Here is an 18,361-nt window from a genome sequence, read left to right as displayed (position 1 = left end):
AAAACAAAACACTCAAAGCATTAAGTATAGAAAGTTTTCTGGGTCAGAAGAACCCATGCATAGTTACCACATTTCATGTGCTGGCTCTGGCAGCATTCTCCCCCTTCCCTCGACGGTTGGGCAGGCCCTCTGCCTGAATCTTCCCTTTACCCTGCCTCTCCCTACCGGGTACTGGCAGACTTGCTGTCCCAGTAAAAGATCAGTTCCCTGGTCTGTGTCTGTGTCTCCAGCACCTGGCACAGGGCCTTGTCCAGAACCGGCATGTAATAAAGGTTCACTGAATTAAACGTATTATGTTCTGAGGATCCAGGCCTTGTACTGGTTGCTGGACCTATTCTAACATACCATCCTTACGGAGATCACCATCCACTGGGGGATGAAGAGATATAATTGCTTTCTAACCACCTGAAAAGCCAGGAAGTTTAATGGTCAGTCACAGGCTCAGCAATGGCTCTGCTTTGGCAGTACTGAATCTGGCCCAATGAAATCCCTTTCAGGTGGACCTGAACATAGTCACGTCTGAACAAAGGATTGCTCTGCTGACACTAAGAGAAGGAAGGGAAGGCCCTCCTTCTCCCTCCACACTCAACATCCTCCAGACTTTAACACTATGTCTTCTGTTTTAGTGCTAAGAAATGCTGACTGGGCTCATCAGAGCTAGGCATTTCAACAGAGGGGCCTAAGGCCTCTTGGTCCAACAACAGGGCAGTGCAAAATACACTGGACTGCACTGGGAGACTGAAATTCAGTTTTGGCTCTGACACTTAATAGCGCGCTGATTCTAGAGAAGTCATATTACCGTATTATCCTCAATTGCAAAATGAGAATGAACATGAGACATCCCCACTCTGGGTCAACGATCCAGGATGGACTGAGGAAGGGGACTGTGCCTAGGGGTGGCACTCCAAGGGGTTACACACTCCAGGCTGTGTCCACAACAAGAAGCAAGTTCAAAAGCCAACAAGAGTGGTGTGGCTTAGACACCACTCATAAGTAAGGCAAAGTCTCAGTTCCAGTGTCCAGGTCAATCTCAGATGTAGCAAGGAACCATCAGAGCAGGAAACCCAAGCCAAAGCGAAGGCTATGATTCCACCATTCTCCACCAGCAGAGCTCTCCAGCTGGCTGACAGCTGCCAAGCACAGAAGCAGTCTATGAAAATTTCCAACAGGCAAAGCCCACAGACATATGGCTCAGACCCAAACCTACATCAGGAACTTGCAGAGCTCAGCCCAGGGGGTGAGTGATCAGACCTCACTGGGAGCAATGAAAGCTTGCAGGTCCCCAGCTTGAGCTGTCTCTGAGATCTTAGAATAACATGATATTTGATACCCCAAGAAAGCAGCAGCAGGACCAGTCCAGGCATTCCCTCCAGAAGCGTGCAGAGCCCTGCCCTAACATAAAGTCTAAAGTCAAGAAACAGGACGGAAAAATGAACAAATAATGAATCCCACCATAAACTGCCATCATGATGACAGGGATGTTCACGATACAAATCCAGAAAAAGAGAATGACTCTAAAACGTCTACAATCACAGCCTCAAAGAAAAGCACAGCTTGGGCACAAATTCAGCTAGTATTCCTAGAAGAGATGAAGCAAGAGTTTTGTTTAAAATGTTTTTATAAATGCAGTTTAAGAGTGAGAGAGGAAAAACTGGAAAAGAAGTGAACTATGGAAGAAAGAATTGGAAACGGAATTAACAGCTTGGCACAAACAACAAACTCCCTGAATATCAGAATGGACTAAACAGAAGCTAATGACAGTATGAGACATCGATAAATATTAAAATGAAGTCAAAAGACAAAAAAACAAAAACAACAAGGGGGCACACACACAAGAGGCCCACTGCTCCTTCTTTACCTTCTACGATGCTGGACTTGGCAAGGTATCCGGAGGAGGCCTTCAGAGCTCCGCTGAACACGAAAAAGCCGGCCCCAGTGACTGAAATGACAAGGAGAGGCACTGAGTGAGGCTCTGGCCTCAAGAGGGAGGAAATTCCAGTGAAATACATTAAGAGGCAGGGAGAGAGGAGAAAGCAAACATAGCCTTCCCAAGGCATGCATCACAGACAACTGACAAGGTGCTTTCCTGACAAGAGTTCTGTGAGACTAGCAGAACAACGGTTCCCATTTTACAGATGAGGAAGCTGAGGCTGAGAGAAGGGACAGAGCTAGGGCTTAGGACAAGGGGACCCCGGACACCCTAGAAGTCCACTCTCCTCATTTTATAAAGAAATGAGAAGAGTAGTAGAATCTGAATCCAATCTCCAAAAAACCCCAATCCAGTGCTCCTCCCACCAACAGTAGCTCCCTTTTCTGAAGTTCTTCGTTCACATACAATATCTGAGATCTCGGCACTGTGGCCCCAGGGGAAAGGGTACCTGATTTAGTATCAAGGGACTGAGGTTTTAATCCCAATTCTATTCTTAGTGCCTATCTGACCATGAGGAAATTATGGGACCTTTTTTTGACCTCACTTTCCTTGTTTGTAAAATAGGATGGATAGCCTGTAAGGTCCCTTCCTTCTCGTCTAAAGCTATGACTCTCTGATCTCATTCAATCCTCACAACAATGCTGGGAGGAAGGTGCCATGATCTTCTCATTTTACAGAAGGGAAAACTGAGGCTCAGAGGGGCAATGTGACTTTGCCCAGGGTCACAGAGGGTAAGTGAAAGTCCAGGCCCAGCCCTTTCTCTCACCAACCTGACTCTGTAACTTCCAACCTTGGCTCCTAGTTCACCTGCGGAGGGTCAAGGAGAGACACCACATTCCTTCCTTCCTCATGCACCGTATTCTCCAGCCCTCTCACCAGACCAAATACTCTTTTACAGATATGCTCTGGATTTTCAATGGTTTCTCTAAAATAAGGTGCCCAGAATGGGATAAAAGATTCCAGATTTATTCTTACCAGAACAGAATGCAACAGGACTCTCTCCACCTTCATGCTTCCATTAAGATAGCCTGATTTTTCGTGAGCTGTTTCGGCTAGTATGTCACACTATTAACTTTCATCTAACTTACAGTCCAGTAAAATCCCCAGGACTTTTTCACAAGGGCATTAGACCCATGCTACATGTATACAATTGACTTTTTAAACCCAAGGGTCAAGCTTTACATTGATCCTCCAATTCAGTCCATTGTTTCTGGTTGTCTAGATCTTTTCGGATATTAACTTTTCACCCAAAGAGAATGACAGAATCTCAGGATCTCAAAGGCTCTCTAGTCCAAAGTGTCACCTATCTCTCCCAGTTGGATGTCATTAGCGAGTGTGACAAATATGCTACCTATTCCTTCCCTGAAGACATGTACACAGATGCTGAACCCCACAGGACTAAGGGTAGATGTGAGGGCCACCACATCACACAGCTCCCCCCCTGACAGAGTGTTCTGCTATGTGTCCTGCCATCCCCATCTGATAGCGGCCATCCTCAGGAGTAAGAATCACATGGGGATCCATGAAATGTCCACAGTGACGAAGAGTCTACAAAGCTATTTGACTCTTGTGATTACCTTGTGAGGTATATCACGGTTGGAGGGATCCCAGAATTGGGGGCTAGAAGGATCCTTAGAGTCCATCCAGTACAAGCCCCTCATTTTACAGGAGGAAGCCAAAGCCCAGGGAAGGGAAGGGAAGGGAAGTGAATCCTCCCCCTCCCCCAGAAAAGCACAGATACTAAAAAGTAGCAAAGACCAAAGACCAGACTATTAACACAGGTTATGTGACTCCAAACACAGAGCTCTGTACGCAACAAAACTCTTCATTTTACAGAAAACTGACTCAGAGAGTGCTAACAATGATCCACACATGATGACTGAGCGTGTGAATGCCCATGCCGTGACTTGAGCCCCGCTGACCTCACTGCGGACAGAGGAAGGGCTCTTCCCGAGCACTGTACTGTCAAAGAGCAGTCATACATGCCGATGCCGGGGTCACGTGGGCACTTTTGGTTGAGGGTCTGGCTGTGCTACTCTTCCCAGTTTGGGGGTCTGGAGAGGCACCTTTCACCTTGTTTGGAGCACTCCGTGAGAGTCTAGTTTTTAGGACCCCTTCTAAATCAGCTGTGTTCCTTTGGCTAAGCTCCCAACCTGCTGCCTCACAGACTGCTAGTCTTAAATGCAATGAGAGTCATTCCCTGAATACATCAGGGACTGAAACACCGGCCCAAAGTGAAGTAATGAGTACTGTGGGCAAACGAGGTTTGTGGGATCTCACTGGAGGCTCCTCCATGACACCATGACACCAAGAACACCATGAGGGAATTTACTGAGCCAGGCCAGTGAAAAGGACAAAGCACTGGAGATCTTGCTGATGTTCCCAGAAGGTCAAGGGACTGGCAAAAGTCCTTTCCTCCAGGGGGCAGCCAGGTGGTGCAGTGGATAGAGCACCAGCCCTGGAGTCAGGAGGACCCGAGCTCAAATCCAGCCTCAGATACTAGATACTTACTAGCTGTGGGACCCTGGGCAAGTCACTTAACCCAATTGCTTCACCAATAAAAAAAAAAAAGTCCTTTCCTCCTGCTCCGCAAATTTTAAGGGGCTACAGAAATGTTCACTGTCATGCTTCTCCACTGGGCTGATGGAAAAACTTCTAAACCCTAGGGCCATCTAAAAGAGAGTTCCCAGCTTCCCGGAAGTTTGAAGCATCACTCTGACCACTCGACTGGCACACATTTTATTCTATGCTGACTATATGGCCACCACTGAATACCCAAATATAAAAGCAAGGCAGTCCTTGCCCTCAAAACACTTATATTCTATTAGGGAGTTACAACACACTCACCAATGAATAAATAAAGGCCGCATCCAAAGGGCACTGACAAGCAGGGAGAGCAGGAGCAGAGCTTTGTAGAAACGGGTTCTAAGCTGAACACTGAAGGGGGCCAAGGGGTCTAAGGGCAGTGGGGAGGAGAGACAGCCATCCAAAGTATGGGGCAGCCATGAGCCCAGTTTGGCTGGAGCAGAGTGCAGGAGGGTAAGTCATGGGAAAGCAAGCCAGCTTGTGAGGAGTTTGAAATGCCTAACATAGGAGTCTGTAGTTTCTCCTCTGGGCAACAGGGAGTTACCCCTTCAGGTAAAGGTGAGACTAGACAGTTTCTAAGGTCTCTGGGACCACTCATTCTGCATGCTCTGTGTGTACAGTAGGTGCTCAAACAACGCTGGCCTAGATGACACACCTCTCATGGCCTTCTAATGTCAAAATTCTAATAGTCTATGTCAGGGGTGGGGAACCTGCAGCCTCGAGGTCACATGTGGCCCTCTAGGTCCTCAAGTGCGGCCCTTTGACTGAATGCAAACTTCATAGAACAAATCCTCTTGATAAAATGGTTTGTTCAGTAAAACTTGGACTCAGTCAAAAGGCCGCACCCCAGGACCTAGAAGGCCGCAGGTTCCTCACCCTTGGGCTATGTCATCTTCCTTACTCCAAACCCTTTAAAGGTTCATGACCCACTGCCAAAATCCAGTCTCCCAATCCCTGCTCTTTGGAATACTTCTGCAACTAATCTTTCCAGCCTCACTTTCCCCTTGCCTTTTACATAGATTAATGCTCTTCCCAAACTGGATGCCAAAGGACTACTTCCCCTCCCATCCCATTCCTACACTCACGTTTCGGTGCCTTTGCTCTCACTACTCTGAAAACCTGGAATTCTCCTCTCCCCAGCCTCCCACCATTTTTAGCTGGTGACCTTCTACCCACTCCGGAAGATCAGTTCAAACATCACCTGCTGCAGGAAGCCTATCCTGATTCATCCCAAGCTACAAGTGATCCCAGAGCACTCTGAGTTCTTTTCATGAATCCACCATGGTCTACTCTGCATTATGGAAACAAATCTGTAACAAAGACAGGATAACACTGGCGCTGCCTTCCTCCTGGAGGTGGTGTGAGGAAAGGGCTTTGTAAGCAGTGAAACTCCACAGAAATGGGGCCTCGGCTTCCTCTTAGTATATAGCGTAACGAAGCCTTCCTTAACCCTCCCAGTGGAACGTGATCTTGCCCCACTCGATGACTCTCAGAGCATTTCAGCTCTCTACTATGCACTTGCCAAGCTGTGTGTGTGTTCTGTGACCTTGATCCACTGGCCATGTCCCTTTGGCAGACTGCAAGGAGCCTGAGAGTAATGGCGAGGTTATCCTAAACTATTTCTTTCACGCCTTGCATACAGTAGACACTTAATAACTGAGGCACCGAAGCCACATCTTCTTGCTCTGCCCTCCTCATGTGTCAGCTGTCAGGGAGCTGCGTCCAGGGTGCCAGGCACCGGGCCCTGCACAGGGGGCAGGGTAGGTTTCTGTACCAGGCAGCAGTCGGGCTCCCAGGGCCCCAGCCTCCTCACCCTTTCGCGGCTGGTTGTGGATGCTGATAGCCTGAGTCTGGTAGTTGCCATCGTCATTCTGGACGCACACAAGGTGGGAGTCTGCCTTCTCGTTGAAGCAGGCTCCTCCAGCCAGCACGTGCTCATTGGACTTGTTCATGACCTTCATCATCTGTAAGCAGAACTGTGTTAGCACTCCGTCCTACTGTGGTGCCCATTTCACCTGCGCAAAGACAAACCTGACAGCAATGAATGATGCCCTCCCACTCCCACATTCCACTTAAACACCCTTAGCTAAAAACTTACAAGGCCAACCCTTCCAAAGTCAACATGTTTGGTGCTCATTGAGATCCTTCCCTGAACACAAGGCATACTTTGCATTCCTTCCCCACTGCCCACCTCTTTCAAAACAGGCCAAAGCAGGGGCAGCTAGGTGGCACAGTGGATAGGGCACCGGCCCTGGATTCAGGAGGACCTGAGTTCAAATCCGGCCTCAGACACATAACACTTGCTGTGTGGCCCTGGGCAAGTCACTTAACCCCTTTGCCTAGCCAGGAAAATAAAAAAAAAAAAAACAGGCCAAAGCGAATCTGAGACTTAAAAGTTATTTAGCTAACCCTAACAGTGTCCCTGGTTCTTTCTTCACTGCATGGAGTTCTCAGGGTGCAGTGGAGCTGAGCTCAATGTGAGCTCAGAAAGAACGACTTCTGTATGACTGCACTGGCTTCCTTTTCTCCCAGACCCATAGAGAAGAGGTCTTTCCTCAGGCTTGCATGCCCTTTCAATAAGACGTCTTATGTCCAAGTTTCTTTAGACACACATGGAGAGAAAGCACAGTGAAGCAGAATAACATTAGACTTGGACTCATCAGCTCAGGCCACTGACGACCTTTGTCATCCTGGGCAGGTCACATAACTTCTCAGGGTCTTGGCTTCCTCATCTATAAAATATGATGCAAAAGAGGAAGCATAGGGTATAATGGACACAGAGAGGGCTAGGTGGGATATCAGAACGAGCCAGGCTCAAGTCCTACCATGGACACCTTAAGCTATAAACCACTTGCTAATTTGCACTGGCAGAGGGAGTTTTTTATCCTGGGAGTAACCCTAAAGAGATGAATCAGAGGTCTAAATGGGAAAAAGGAGAGGATGATATGAATTGTGCAACATCACAGAGCTGTTCTGCATGAGGGCAGGGTCTAGGCCTTACCTAGACTTCCTATCTATCTACCCTCACATCTAGAAAAGGCTCTGAACACAAAGGCCTTTGCTGAATTAACTGATGGATCGACCAGGATCAATAAAATAACGTGATCAGCATTGCTAACATGATTTTCTGCACTACCGCACCATGATGTGAAGGAGACGCTAGCATCTGGAAAGCTCTACCAAAAGAAGGAAAGCACAAGAAAGTTCAGTAGGAACTGTCAGGTGGAAAAAGATTTGAGTACAAGTCTAGTGACACCTATCTGGTGCTAGAGTTGGCTCAACCTGAGTAGAAAGGTTCATCCCAAGAGTACAGCCACTGGGTGATGAATTCTGCAGCCAAAGCTTATCTCAAACTACCTGCCAAGATACAGGGCAAAAATCACAAGTCTCCAGAGTAGTAAAATAGTTTGGTTTTTGTTTTTTTTTTTAATCAAACCTACAATTGATTTCGCTTTTAAAAAAGTCAATTATTTGTCATCGTGTTTTTCATATGGTCTAAGTTAATAGGTCTGCAAATACTAAGACTAAATGAAAGAAAGCATTCAATTCTCCAGATGCATCTATCAAACAAACCCGACTGTAAGATCCCCTCACCCTGATGATCAATAATGTACCTGAGAGAAATAAATGAAAAATTGAGTATTTTTCTTCTTCACAATAACACCTTTCCTTTTCCTGTCCTCTACAATGGCTTCACCTCTACAGAGTTTTATCCTCAAGTTTATTTTTTGGCCTGCATTTCCTCGCTCTTCTTGTTCTCAGCTATGAGTGGAGTAAAACTGCTAGTCGGAAATCTGAATGCTTCCTATCTTCTTTAACCTAATGTATTTGTAAGGTGTCATCCCATCCTGGTTACACCTTGTTATTTCTGCACTTTGTGCAAAGGACAGCAATGTAGCACTTCTGCTATACCACCGGAAGGATTCAGACAAAAACTGAATTCCTCCTCACACACTGAGGTTTAGCAACTGTCTTCTGCAGTGCTAATATAAACCACTTCCCTCAGGATCCCCAAGAAGAACTTAAAATAGGTTTGGGGTTTTTTCCTTCCCCAAATAGGGGACATCAGCTTTTGCCACAGTCATTTGTAGTTGAATTTATGACCTCATTTGTAATGTCCTTTTCTAACAAAGGGGAAGAGCCGAGATGATCACACATTTCAGGCTGAAGGAGCACTGTCCAGCCAGGGATCTCCAGGCTAAAATTAGGCTTTATTTTCCCCATGGTTGGGGCCAAGGGCTGTGGGGCCAACGAGCTACCATACTGAGACACTGCCCCGGTGTGTCAGTTTCAAGCATAATTAACGAAGTTGAGCTCCATGATTTGCACAAATCTCCACAAGCCTTCAAGTCTGGACAGACGTATCTTTTTAAAACAATTTTTAGCTTTCACCAGGTGGAAATACTCAGTTACATATTAAGAGTATGGGTGAAGGGACAGAGCAACCGAGTGGACAAGGAGACAAATGAAGATGTGGAGCTGGTATTAAAAAGTATAAGCAGAACCCTATGGCAGCTCAAAGAAGGAAAGGCAGACTCATGGAAGAGGTGGCAGCATTTGAGAGGCACTTTGTCTGAAGGCTAGGTTTGGCTTCCATTGAGGGGCAGCATCATCGTGGCACTGACTAAAGTATGTCAGCTTCATGTAAGGATGTCCATTCCATTTCCTTTATTAACAGTAAGACCTGGGATTTTCATCATGCTACAGCGGGAAGAACACTGACTAGAAAGCCCAGGAGGCAACTCTAATCTCCGTGGAAAGGTGCAGGGCCTGAGCTGGGGCTTCACTGGTCCAGGAAAACTCACTGAGGAGCCAACTTCTTCTACCAGTGCAGGGTCACAAGAGGGACTTTCCTGCTCTGCCATGTCATGGGCCATGGCCTCCTTCAGCAGTCTGGTGAAGTCTCCCACTAGTCTCCCCAGCATGAGAATGATTCTCAGAATGTCTTTAAAACATGAAATAAAGTGGAAATATGTTTATAAAAACATTTTTTAAAAAACCACCTCAAGGACTCTAGCTAGACCTTTGATTAGACACTGTCTGGGGCTGGAGCTCACGTGACTCGTCCAGAGTCACAAGCTAGCACATGACTGAGGCAGAACTTTAAACCAGGCTTCCCTGACCAGTACTGCCTCACACAACTGGGTGATTTGGGTGAATCACTGAAGCTTTGTGGGCCTCGGTTTCCCCCTCTGTGAAATGAGGGGCTGACCTCAATGGCCTCTCATGTCCTGTCTAGATATCTATGTAGGAGCCTGTGACCCCAACTAGGAAGGCCCTTTGCCCTGGACCTTTACTTATAAGGCCCAATACTATATATCCTGGGAATGCTCTCAGAACTATCGCAGGCATCCTTGGCTTCGGTTTGTATCGCTTGGGGTTCCTCTCCAACACTCAATCCAGGGATTCTAATTCCTAAAGCAGAGTTTTTCCCAAGAGAAAACACTGGAGTATAGAAAATCCCCGCTATCCTTAACATAACTGCCAACTTGATCACGTTCTTTCTCCTCTACTAGTCTGCTACTTTAGAAAGACCACCGGATTTGCAGTCAGAAGACCTGGGATCTCTGCTGGTTGTGGGACCTTCGTGGAAGTCACCGTCTTTCTCTGTACTTCAGTGTCCCACTCCGTAAAATAAGGAGGGTGGACAAGCTGGTCTCCAATGTCCCTTCCACTTCCTATGACCCCTGTCAGAAAATCTATCTACGAGGAACAGAGACTATGCCTTTGTGGTGAGGGTACAGTGTCTATCACAGTGCCATATAAACCAGAGGCCCCATAACATGCTGATCACAGAAATGAAGAAGGACTGCGGGACAGACAGGAAAACACTGACAGGAGCTTGTACAATAACCTCTTCTAGTGATGTGGGCAGTAACCCAAAGCTCTGCCTCAGGGGAAGGGGGCCCCAGGTGCTGAGCATTTCCACTTGGTGAAATCCCACCCTGCCCTCACACACTAGTTGAAATGCTACTTCCTCACAAAGACTTCCCTGATGTCCCCTGGAGGGATGGCGTTTCTTTTTCAGACCTCACAGAACACTTTGATTATATACTACCTAATGCCCTTCCCAGGTTTTATTGTGTATTAGTTATTTACGGACAGGTGGTCTGCCTGCTGTGCTAGGTCTCCCGTGATATGCTATGAGGGGAGGAGTCCTTGGCATGGATGGACTTCAGAGGTGGAAAGGCCTTTGCGGTTTAATAATCTAGTCCAACCCAGCCCTGACCAGGAACTCCCTAAACGGTATAATCCCCACCAAGAGGTCATCAGGAAGTGTTTCAGTCTGCAGACTGCCAAGAGGATGAGAAGCACCTCATTTTGCTACTCCATCAACATTCTGATACTGAATTGAATGGGATTAATTCAGCCCAAAGCGACACAAGGGTTTTTGGCTGTGGAGTCACTCACAGTGAGTGAATCAGAATCCCCAGGGGGTTGTACCCAAAGTGCTGAGGGTGTAGAAGTTTCCAGTTATTCCTTATGTGTGGCAGCCTCGGCCCTGGACACACAGGCCTCGGTCTATCACCGTGACTTAACTCCATGGACCCATAACTCATATGTTAAGTTCCAGGTTCCACCTTCTGTTAACTGAACTAAAAGAAGGTCCACTCTTCAATCCATCTGGAAAGCTCCCTCTCCCTCCTCTAATTCATCCTCTGGGAAACATTTCATCCACTCCTCCGCTTTGTTTGAAAAGAACAATACCAGCTCCCACGTCTGCAAAGAAAAACAATTCTCCCCCCGATGGCCAGGAAGCTTGCTACTTCCCAGACACACTTCCAGCTCATCTGTCTGTCTGGTCTCCACTGCCCTGGCCACAATGAACCCTTCAATGGGGCTTCTGTACCTTCACAAAAGTCTCAACAGCGTATACGGGTTAAGAATGAAAATAAACCAGCTAGAGAACCCAAGAACCACAAAGGGCCTTGAGAGCTGGTTCAGTCCAATGCTCTGCTGGTGAAACTATCCCAGCTGAATGGATGACTGTAAAGCCAACAGTAATTAATAGTAAACTTTCCACTGTCATCCTAGACTCATTAGAAAACTACCTCCATCTACAGCATCAGAGGAGAAATTCAGTAAATGTCAATAAAATTCAACTTTTCTGAAGCACTGAGAAAATAATTACTACTTGGCCCCAATAATAGGCAAGATAACACAAAAGCCCAAAAGTCTTTTTATTATCCCTAGGCTAAAAGCACCAATATCATCAGGAAACCCAATTGTTTTTAGCATGTTCTTTGGTTGACAGAAATGAGATGATGGTCTATGCCATATTCTTTTCTCCAGCACTTCTACTTACTCTGTGGAGGTAAAGATAAGAAGTACACAAATCAGTTCAAGACAGTTTGGGAAAGGAGACAATTAACAAATGACTGGAAGGACTGAAGAGGGCTTCCTGGAGGAGGTGGCCCCTAAGCTGAGCTGAGAAGGAGAAGAAGGGTTCCAGGCCAAAGCAGGAAGCTGGCAAGTGGGATGGGATTTGGGGAATTGCCACTGGTTTAGCTTGGGTCTTAGAGTCCTAGGCTTCCTTGAGCACTCAAATGCTCCCTCCTGCAGGAGGCCTCTCCCAGGCTCTCCCACACATACCCTCCCCAGCTGAAACTGCTCTTCACCAGCTCAGAATGTATCCTACATGTGCCTGGTTATGTACATGGTGTCTCTCCCATTAGAACAGGAGCTCCTGGAGGACTGGGGCTATTGCATGCGTACCCCTAAGCAAAGTCCCATAGGCACTTCATAAACGCTGTTAACTGACTGGAATGGGTGGAAGTAATATGGAATGAGGCTGAAAAGCTAATTTGAATCAAGATCATGAAAGGTCTTAAAAGTGAGGCTAAAGAGTTTGTATTTTATCTTTTTTCAGGGAAGACTCATGTCATCAGACTGCTACTTTACGAAGACGACTCTGGCAGCTGTGGAAAAGATATACTGACACGAGGAGAAACCAGAAAAAGGCAGAGTAGCTGAAAGGTCTTCAGGATCTCAACACCTCCTGCTTCACCCCCACCTACTACCAGCCTATTACAAGAGTCAAGGCCAGAGGTGATAAAGGATGGAACTGAGGGTCTGCACCAAGGTGATGAGGCCTCTAGGTGGAGAAGAGGAGATGGGGTGAGAGGTATTGTGGTGGGGATTCACAAGACTCAGTGACAAAGTGGATGGAGGGAGGAGCTAAGCACAGAGAAAGCTCAGGCATGACTCAAGTATGAACCTGGGTAATGGAGAAGATCAGAGAATTCCAGGGTCCCAGAGCTGGAAGAGACCACATGAGCTATTCAGTCTAATCCGGACATGAAAACAAAACTGCCTGTCCATCTTTTTGTAAAAACAAGTGGTCATCCAGCCTTTGCCAGAAGAGATTCTAGTGAGGGAGAACTTTCATTTTACCACTGTCAGGAAAGCTTTCCTTCTACTAATTAATGAGTCAACAAGTATTTTAAGCAGCTGCTGGTTGCAATGCACCACGCTAGGGGACAGGGTATAAAAGGACAGAGAATGAAACAATGTAATGGGGGAGACAAGAAGTACACATATAAATGTATACTGTATAAATATGAAGTGAAGAAATTTAAATACATACAAAGGAGTTAAATTCAAGGTAGTCTGGAAAGGCAGACACTTGCGGCTGAGGGAATCAGAGCAGTTTCATGTGCTTGGGCAGAGTTTTAAAGCAAGAGGGGAAAGTGCACTCTAGGCCTGTGGCAAGACCAGAGATGGGCCATGTCCAACGAAGCTGGGAAGAGGCCAGGGTCAGGTAGTATAGGACTTTAAACGCTACAAAGGAGACACTGTATTTTATCCTAGAGGCATTAAGGATCCACTAGAGTAGGTTTAGGAGAGGAATCACATGGTCAGACTGGCATTGGCAGCTGTGAATAGGATGGACTAGAATGGTGTGAAACTTGAAACAGGGGGGCCAATTAGGAAAGAATGCAGGAGGAAAGGGTCACACAGAATCAATAGTGTCAAATGAAACACCAAGGATGAAAACTGAGGGAAAGAATCCCATCAGATTTGGCAATTAAGAGATCACTGGCAACGCTGCAGAGGGCAGTTTTAGTTGAATGATGAGGGTGGAAGTGGGACTGCAAAGGATAAGCAGTGAGAAGGGAGGACAAGGGGGTACTGAGCAGAGACAACGCATTCTGGTCTGGCTGAGAAAGGAGGAGAGAGGACGTGGCCATGTCACGGGCTTGAGAAGGTTTTCTGAGGGTGGGAAGATAAGGCCTTTCTGAAGGCCATAGGAAAGGGGCAGGTTGACAGGGAGATGCTAAAGATCCGAAAGGCACTGGGGGGTGACGGGCATGATGTGTTGGAGAACACAGGAGAGAATGGGATCACGTGTACATGCGTGAGACAAGGAGAAAGGCCACCCCATTGTCAGAGATCGGGGAAAAGGAGGAGAGAGTGGGACATGATTTAAAATGGCGTTAAGATGAAGAGAAAGGAGGAAGCGGGCACGCATGTTGGTGGACTCCTTTTTCTTAGTAAAGCAGGAGGAAAGGCCTTCAGCTGAGATGAGCGAAGGGAAGGTGTTAGAGGACTAAGGAAGGAAGAGAAAAATTCTGTATCCATTTTTGCAGGGAATGAGACAGGAAATCAATTTGAAAGGAATAAAAGGATTGTCTTGCTGCAGTGAGGACTCAGTTAAAGTTGGATATCATGAATTTGTAATACAGCCATTCAGCACGGTTGTGAGTTAGTTGGGGGTACAGTGGCTAGAGAGCTGGGTTGGAATCAGGAAGATCTGAGTTCAAATCCAGCCTCAGACACTTACTAGCGATGTGACCTTGGGAAAGTCATTTAACCTCTCTGTCTCAGTTTTCCCAAGTGTAAAATGGGGATAATAACAGCACCTATCTCACAGGATTGTGAGAATCAAATGGGATAATATTTGTAAAGCGCTTAGCACAGTGCCTGGTATGCAGAAAGTGCTATATAAGCTAAATGTTTATACCCTTCCCTCTCCTCCCCGTGGTGAGCATTCCTCTAGCTCTGGTCCCTCAATTGGTGGTGCATTTCCTCTGCACTCCGAAGTATCTCAAATTTATTCCATATATATATTCTGTACTTACAGATCAGTGTACATGTTGTCTGTCTGTCCCCACCCCTAGTAGAATGTACACTCTTTGAGAGCAGGGAGTCGTACTTTTGTCTTTGTAACCCTACAGCTAGCACAACCCCTGGCACCCAAAGCGTGCAGAATAAAGGCTTGCTGGGTGACACTGAACTGCATCTACCGAAGTCTCAGAAACCCGCATGTCCATGAAGCCTCCCTGACTGCGTAGGGCTTCTCTCCCCACCTCCCACTCTACACCTTCAGACTCAGCTTCTCGAGAGCTGGGTCAAGAATGGATCTGATATCTCCGTATTCCCAGCAGCAAGTACAGGTGACTAGGAAATGCTTAGGGACTGAAAAAATGAAGGAATGCATCAACATACACATCTGCTGAGATTCTTACCTCATTGTATCTGTTGCTGGGGATTTTAATGCTGGTTTTCCTCACTTCCATGTCAACCACCAAACCCTGAACCACGGGCAGCGTGTACTGGTAATTTCGGAAGTCCTTAGAATTGCAGATCACAGGGTCAAAAAGCAGGCATTGGGGTTAGGACTGATTCACAGAAATTATACATACATATATGTAGGTTTACATTTCTAATGTAATAAAGAATTATATGATAAGCACCCCATATACCTCCAAAAAAGTGGGTAACCTAGTATATTAAGTGAGGATCTTCACAATTTCAAGTTTCATTAGACTACAGGATTGAGCCCCAAATGTAAATCAAATTTTAATAGGAAAAGCCAGTGTGGAAGTATTGGAAACTAGCTCATTCACAGCTTAAGGCTCTACAGTCACAGCGACTGATAAGGCCACCCAGATTTTACTTTAATTCTGACATCTTTTTACCATGTTCATAAGATAGACAAATCCAAAGGATTTCTTCTTGAATTCTTTGGATAGGCTCAAATCTACAGGATTTGACTGTGATGCTCAACAGGGAAAAGGAGAGCAGGGGACTGGAAACTCCTAAGAAGGAATATCACGCATCAGGAAATGTGCTTGTGCAGACTGTGGCCTTTCTAGAAAGTGACACCATAGTATAGTCACAGACTTGTCTCCAAGCTCTTCTCTGTGAACGCACGCAAGCCCCCATGAGAGTATTTCAAACATGCATTCAGGGGCTTCTTGGCCCCTCCTTCCCAGACCCAGACTGGGGAAAAGGAGGACACACTTACTGCAAGAAGATTCATGATCGTGTGTCCTGTTTCTCCAAACAATGGCTTCCGAAATCTGACACTAAACAGAGGGCATGGATAAACTACAGAAATACAAAATAAACAGATGCAACGTGAGGATGGCCTGTCAGATAGGAAAGGCATCAGAAATACATTTGAACAGCTTTTATCACAGCATGAAGAGACATTAAGGTTCTGAGAATGTCTCTTATTATGGAACCCCACAAAAATGTCCCCTGATCCAACATGCCCAAGATCTCCTGAGAGGCCCTGAGGAGCTTTCTCCTGCAGTGGGACAGTAATGTAGAAACTTCTGCCAAATTTCTGAGCTCTAGCAATAAGGCCTTTTCTACTACTCAGCCCAAGGCTCTCTCCCTCTGCAAGTGTTCCTGGATTACTTGTTTGGATCTCTCCTCTGCACCTCACATCTTTAGCCATGTATATGTACATGTCACATCTGTACAGGTATTATATGTGTACATAAGGCACCTGGAGGGGTCCACAGTGCACACAGCCCTAAACCTGGAATTAAGAAAACCTGAGTTCAAATCTCTTCTCAAACACTTACTAGCTATGTGACCCTGGGCAAGTCACTTAACTGCTGCCTGCCTCAGTTTCCTCAACTGTAAAATGGGGGTAATAACAGCACTTTCCTCAAAAGACTGTTGTGAAGATCAAATAAGATAACAATAAAGCTCTTAGCACAATGTAAGCACTATATAAATACTGGCTGTTATTATTGTTTTTATTGTTACACGTCACAAACTTCAGTGAATTACAATCATTTTGACAAGAGGGGCTGGGTCATTATCTAATTTTTAATTTACAGTGCAAAGCACAAGGCCTGGTACATAGTGTGTGCTCATGGAAATTTTTCTTTTCTTTTCTTCTCTTTTTTGGTGAGGCAATCAGGGTTAAGTGACTTGCCCGGGGTCACACAGCTAATAAGTGTCAAGTGTCTGAGGCCAGATTTGAACTCAGGTCCTCCTGATTCCAGGGCTGGTGCTCTATCCACTGCGCCACCTAGCTGCCCCAGGAAATTTTTGTAATTGTGGAAGTGGGGGGACATCAGTCAGTCAATAAGCTTCTATTATGTGCTGAGCTTGTTCGAGGCTCTGTGCTAAGCACTGACGATACAAAGAAAGGCAAAAGAAAACACAGAGTCCCTGCCTTCAAGGAGCTCCTAATCCACTGGGGGAGACAACAGACAAAAACTAGGTATAAACAAGTCAGGAAAGTCAGGAATGAATGAGAGATGATCAAGAGAGAGAAGGCATCAGGAAAGGTCTCCTGTAAAAGGTAGGATTTCAGATGGGACTTCGAGAAGGCGGCAGGGGAAGTCAAGAAGGTTTAGGTGGGCAGGAGGAGAACCAGGGAAGAGCAGTACCCAAGGACAGACAAGAGGCTGGTCAGTACTAGGAGGGAAAACAGCTCAGATCACTGGGGGTATGGATGGGTTGGGGACACTCCCCGCCACCGCCTCTGCCCAATGCCTTGATTTAGGATGTTCCCTGACCCTATGAATTAAGCAGCAAACATCCATTATGTACCTACTGGGTGCCCAGCCTTGTTCTAGGTACTGAATACAAAAACAAAAGTATAACAGATCTTGCCTTTCTTTCCCTTAGAGGAGACATGAACTTTCTATAGAGAGATGAGTCTATACAAAATAAATACAGGGAACACTTCCTAAAGGAGGTGGTATCATTCAGGACAAACAACCAGAAGGCCAGGTTTGGGAAGGGCAGATTGGGCCCAGGTTGTAAAGGGCTTGAAAATCCAAGAAAGACATTTACTTTTGTTATTTTTTAAATTAAATGTTATTTTCATAAAAATTCACCTTCTCTTCCTCTCAGTCATGTCAAACAAGTTTCCACAATGGCCACATCAAGCCAGACGGCCTCTACGTGCCCGCTACACCCGTCCCTCCTCTAGGAGGAGGAAGGCAGTGGCTTCCTCCCAAGTGCTCTGCAGTCGTGTTGGTCCCTGCGCTGACCAGAGCTCCTCCATCTTTCAAAGTTATTGTGCTTACAATACTGCCATTGCATACATTCTTCTGATACTACTCACTTCATTCTACATCAGCTCCTACAAGTGAGAAGTTTCTATTGGCTCTTAGGGGCAACAGGAAGCTATTTTAATTGACTGAACAGGGAAGGGACTGATACGGCCAGGCCTGGACTTTAGGAAAATCATTCTGGCAGATGTGTAGATGATTGCTTGGAGTTGGAAGAGACATGAAGTACGGAGATCAATGAGGAGACTATAGCAATGGTCCCACAAAAAGGGGATGAAGGCCTGAACGAAGGCAGCGGCTATGTGACTGAGGAGAAGGGGACAAACGCAAGAGATTTTGTGCAGACAGAAATAAGATGTGGCAATTGACTGGGGATGTGGGTGAGGGATGGGGGGGGGGGGTCTGAAGCTGGGTAACTGCAGACACAGGAGTTCCCCAGCACCAGCAGCAGCATCAGCAATTCGAACAGTCTTGTTCTCGGCTCAGAGAGATAAGGGGTCCTGCCCATGGTCAGACAACTACGAAGGATCAGGGTAGGCAACCTGTAACTCCAAATCTCGTACTCTGCCCACCATAC

The 18,361-nt window shown here is 46.3% G+C and overlaps 1 protein-coding gene across 4 annotated transcripts in view; it reads right to left on the bottom strand.

Annotated features, from left to right (window-relative positions):
• The window catches only part of ZFYVE9 (zinc finger FYVE-type containing 9), a 186,261-nt gene that overhangs the window by 17,691 nt on the left and 150,209 nt on the right, over nucleotides 1-18,361 (bottom strand). For all 4 annotated transcript variants that reach the window (XM_027838056.1, XM_027838055.1, XM_027838058.1 and 1 more), the window contains 4 exons: nucleotides 15,768-15,850; nucleotides 14,986-15,090; nucleotides 6,330-6,480; nucleotides 1,859-1,939 (listed from right to left, as the gene is read on the bottom strand). In XM_027838056.1, the coding sequence (XP_027693857.1) occupies nucleotides 1,859-1,939; nucleotides 6,330-6,480; nucleotides 14,986-15,090; nucleotides 15,768-15,850 (420 nt within the window). The remainder of the gene's footprint in view (nucleotides 1-1,858; nucleotides 1,940-6,329; nucleotides 6,481-14,985; nucleotides 15,091-15,767; nucleotides 15,851-18,361) is intronic.

The sequence above is a fragment of the Vombatus ursinus genome, unplaced genomic scaffold (assembly GCF_900497805.2).
Source record: "Vombatus ursinus unplaced genomic scaffold, bare-nosed wombat genome assembly UNPS02014825.1, whole genome shotgun sequence".
In the NCBI taxonomy this organism is placed as follows: Eukaryota; Metazoa; Chordata; class Mammalia; order Diprotodontia; family Vombatidae; genus Vombatus; species Vombatus ursinus.
The sequence above is the reverse complement of the archived record's forward strand: the minus strand, read 5'-3'. Positions and strand labels throughout refer to the sequence as shown.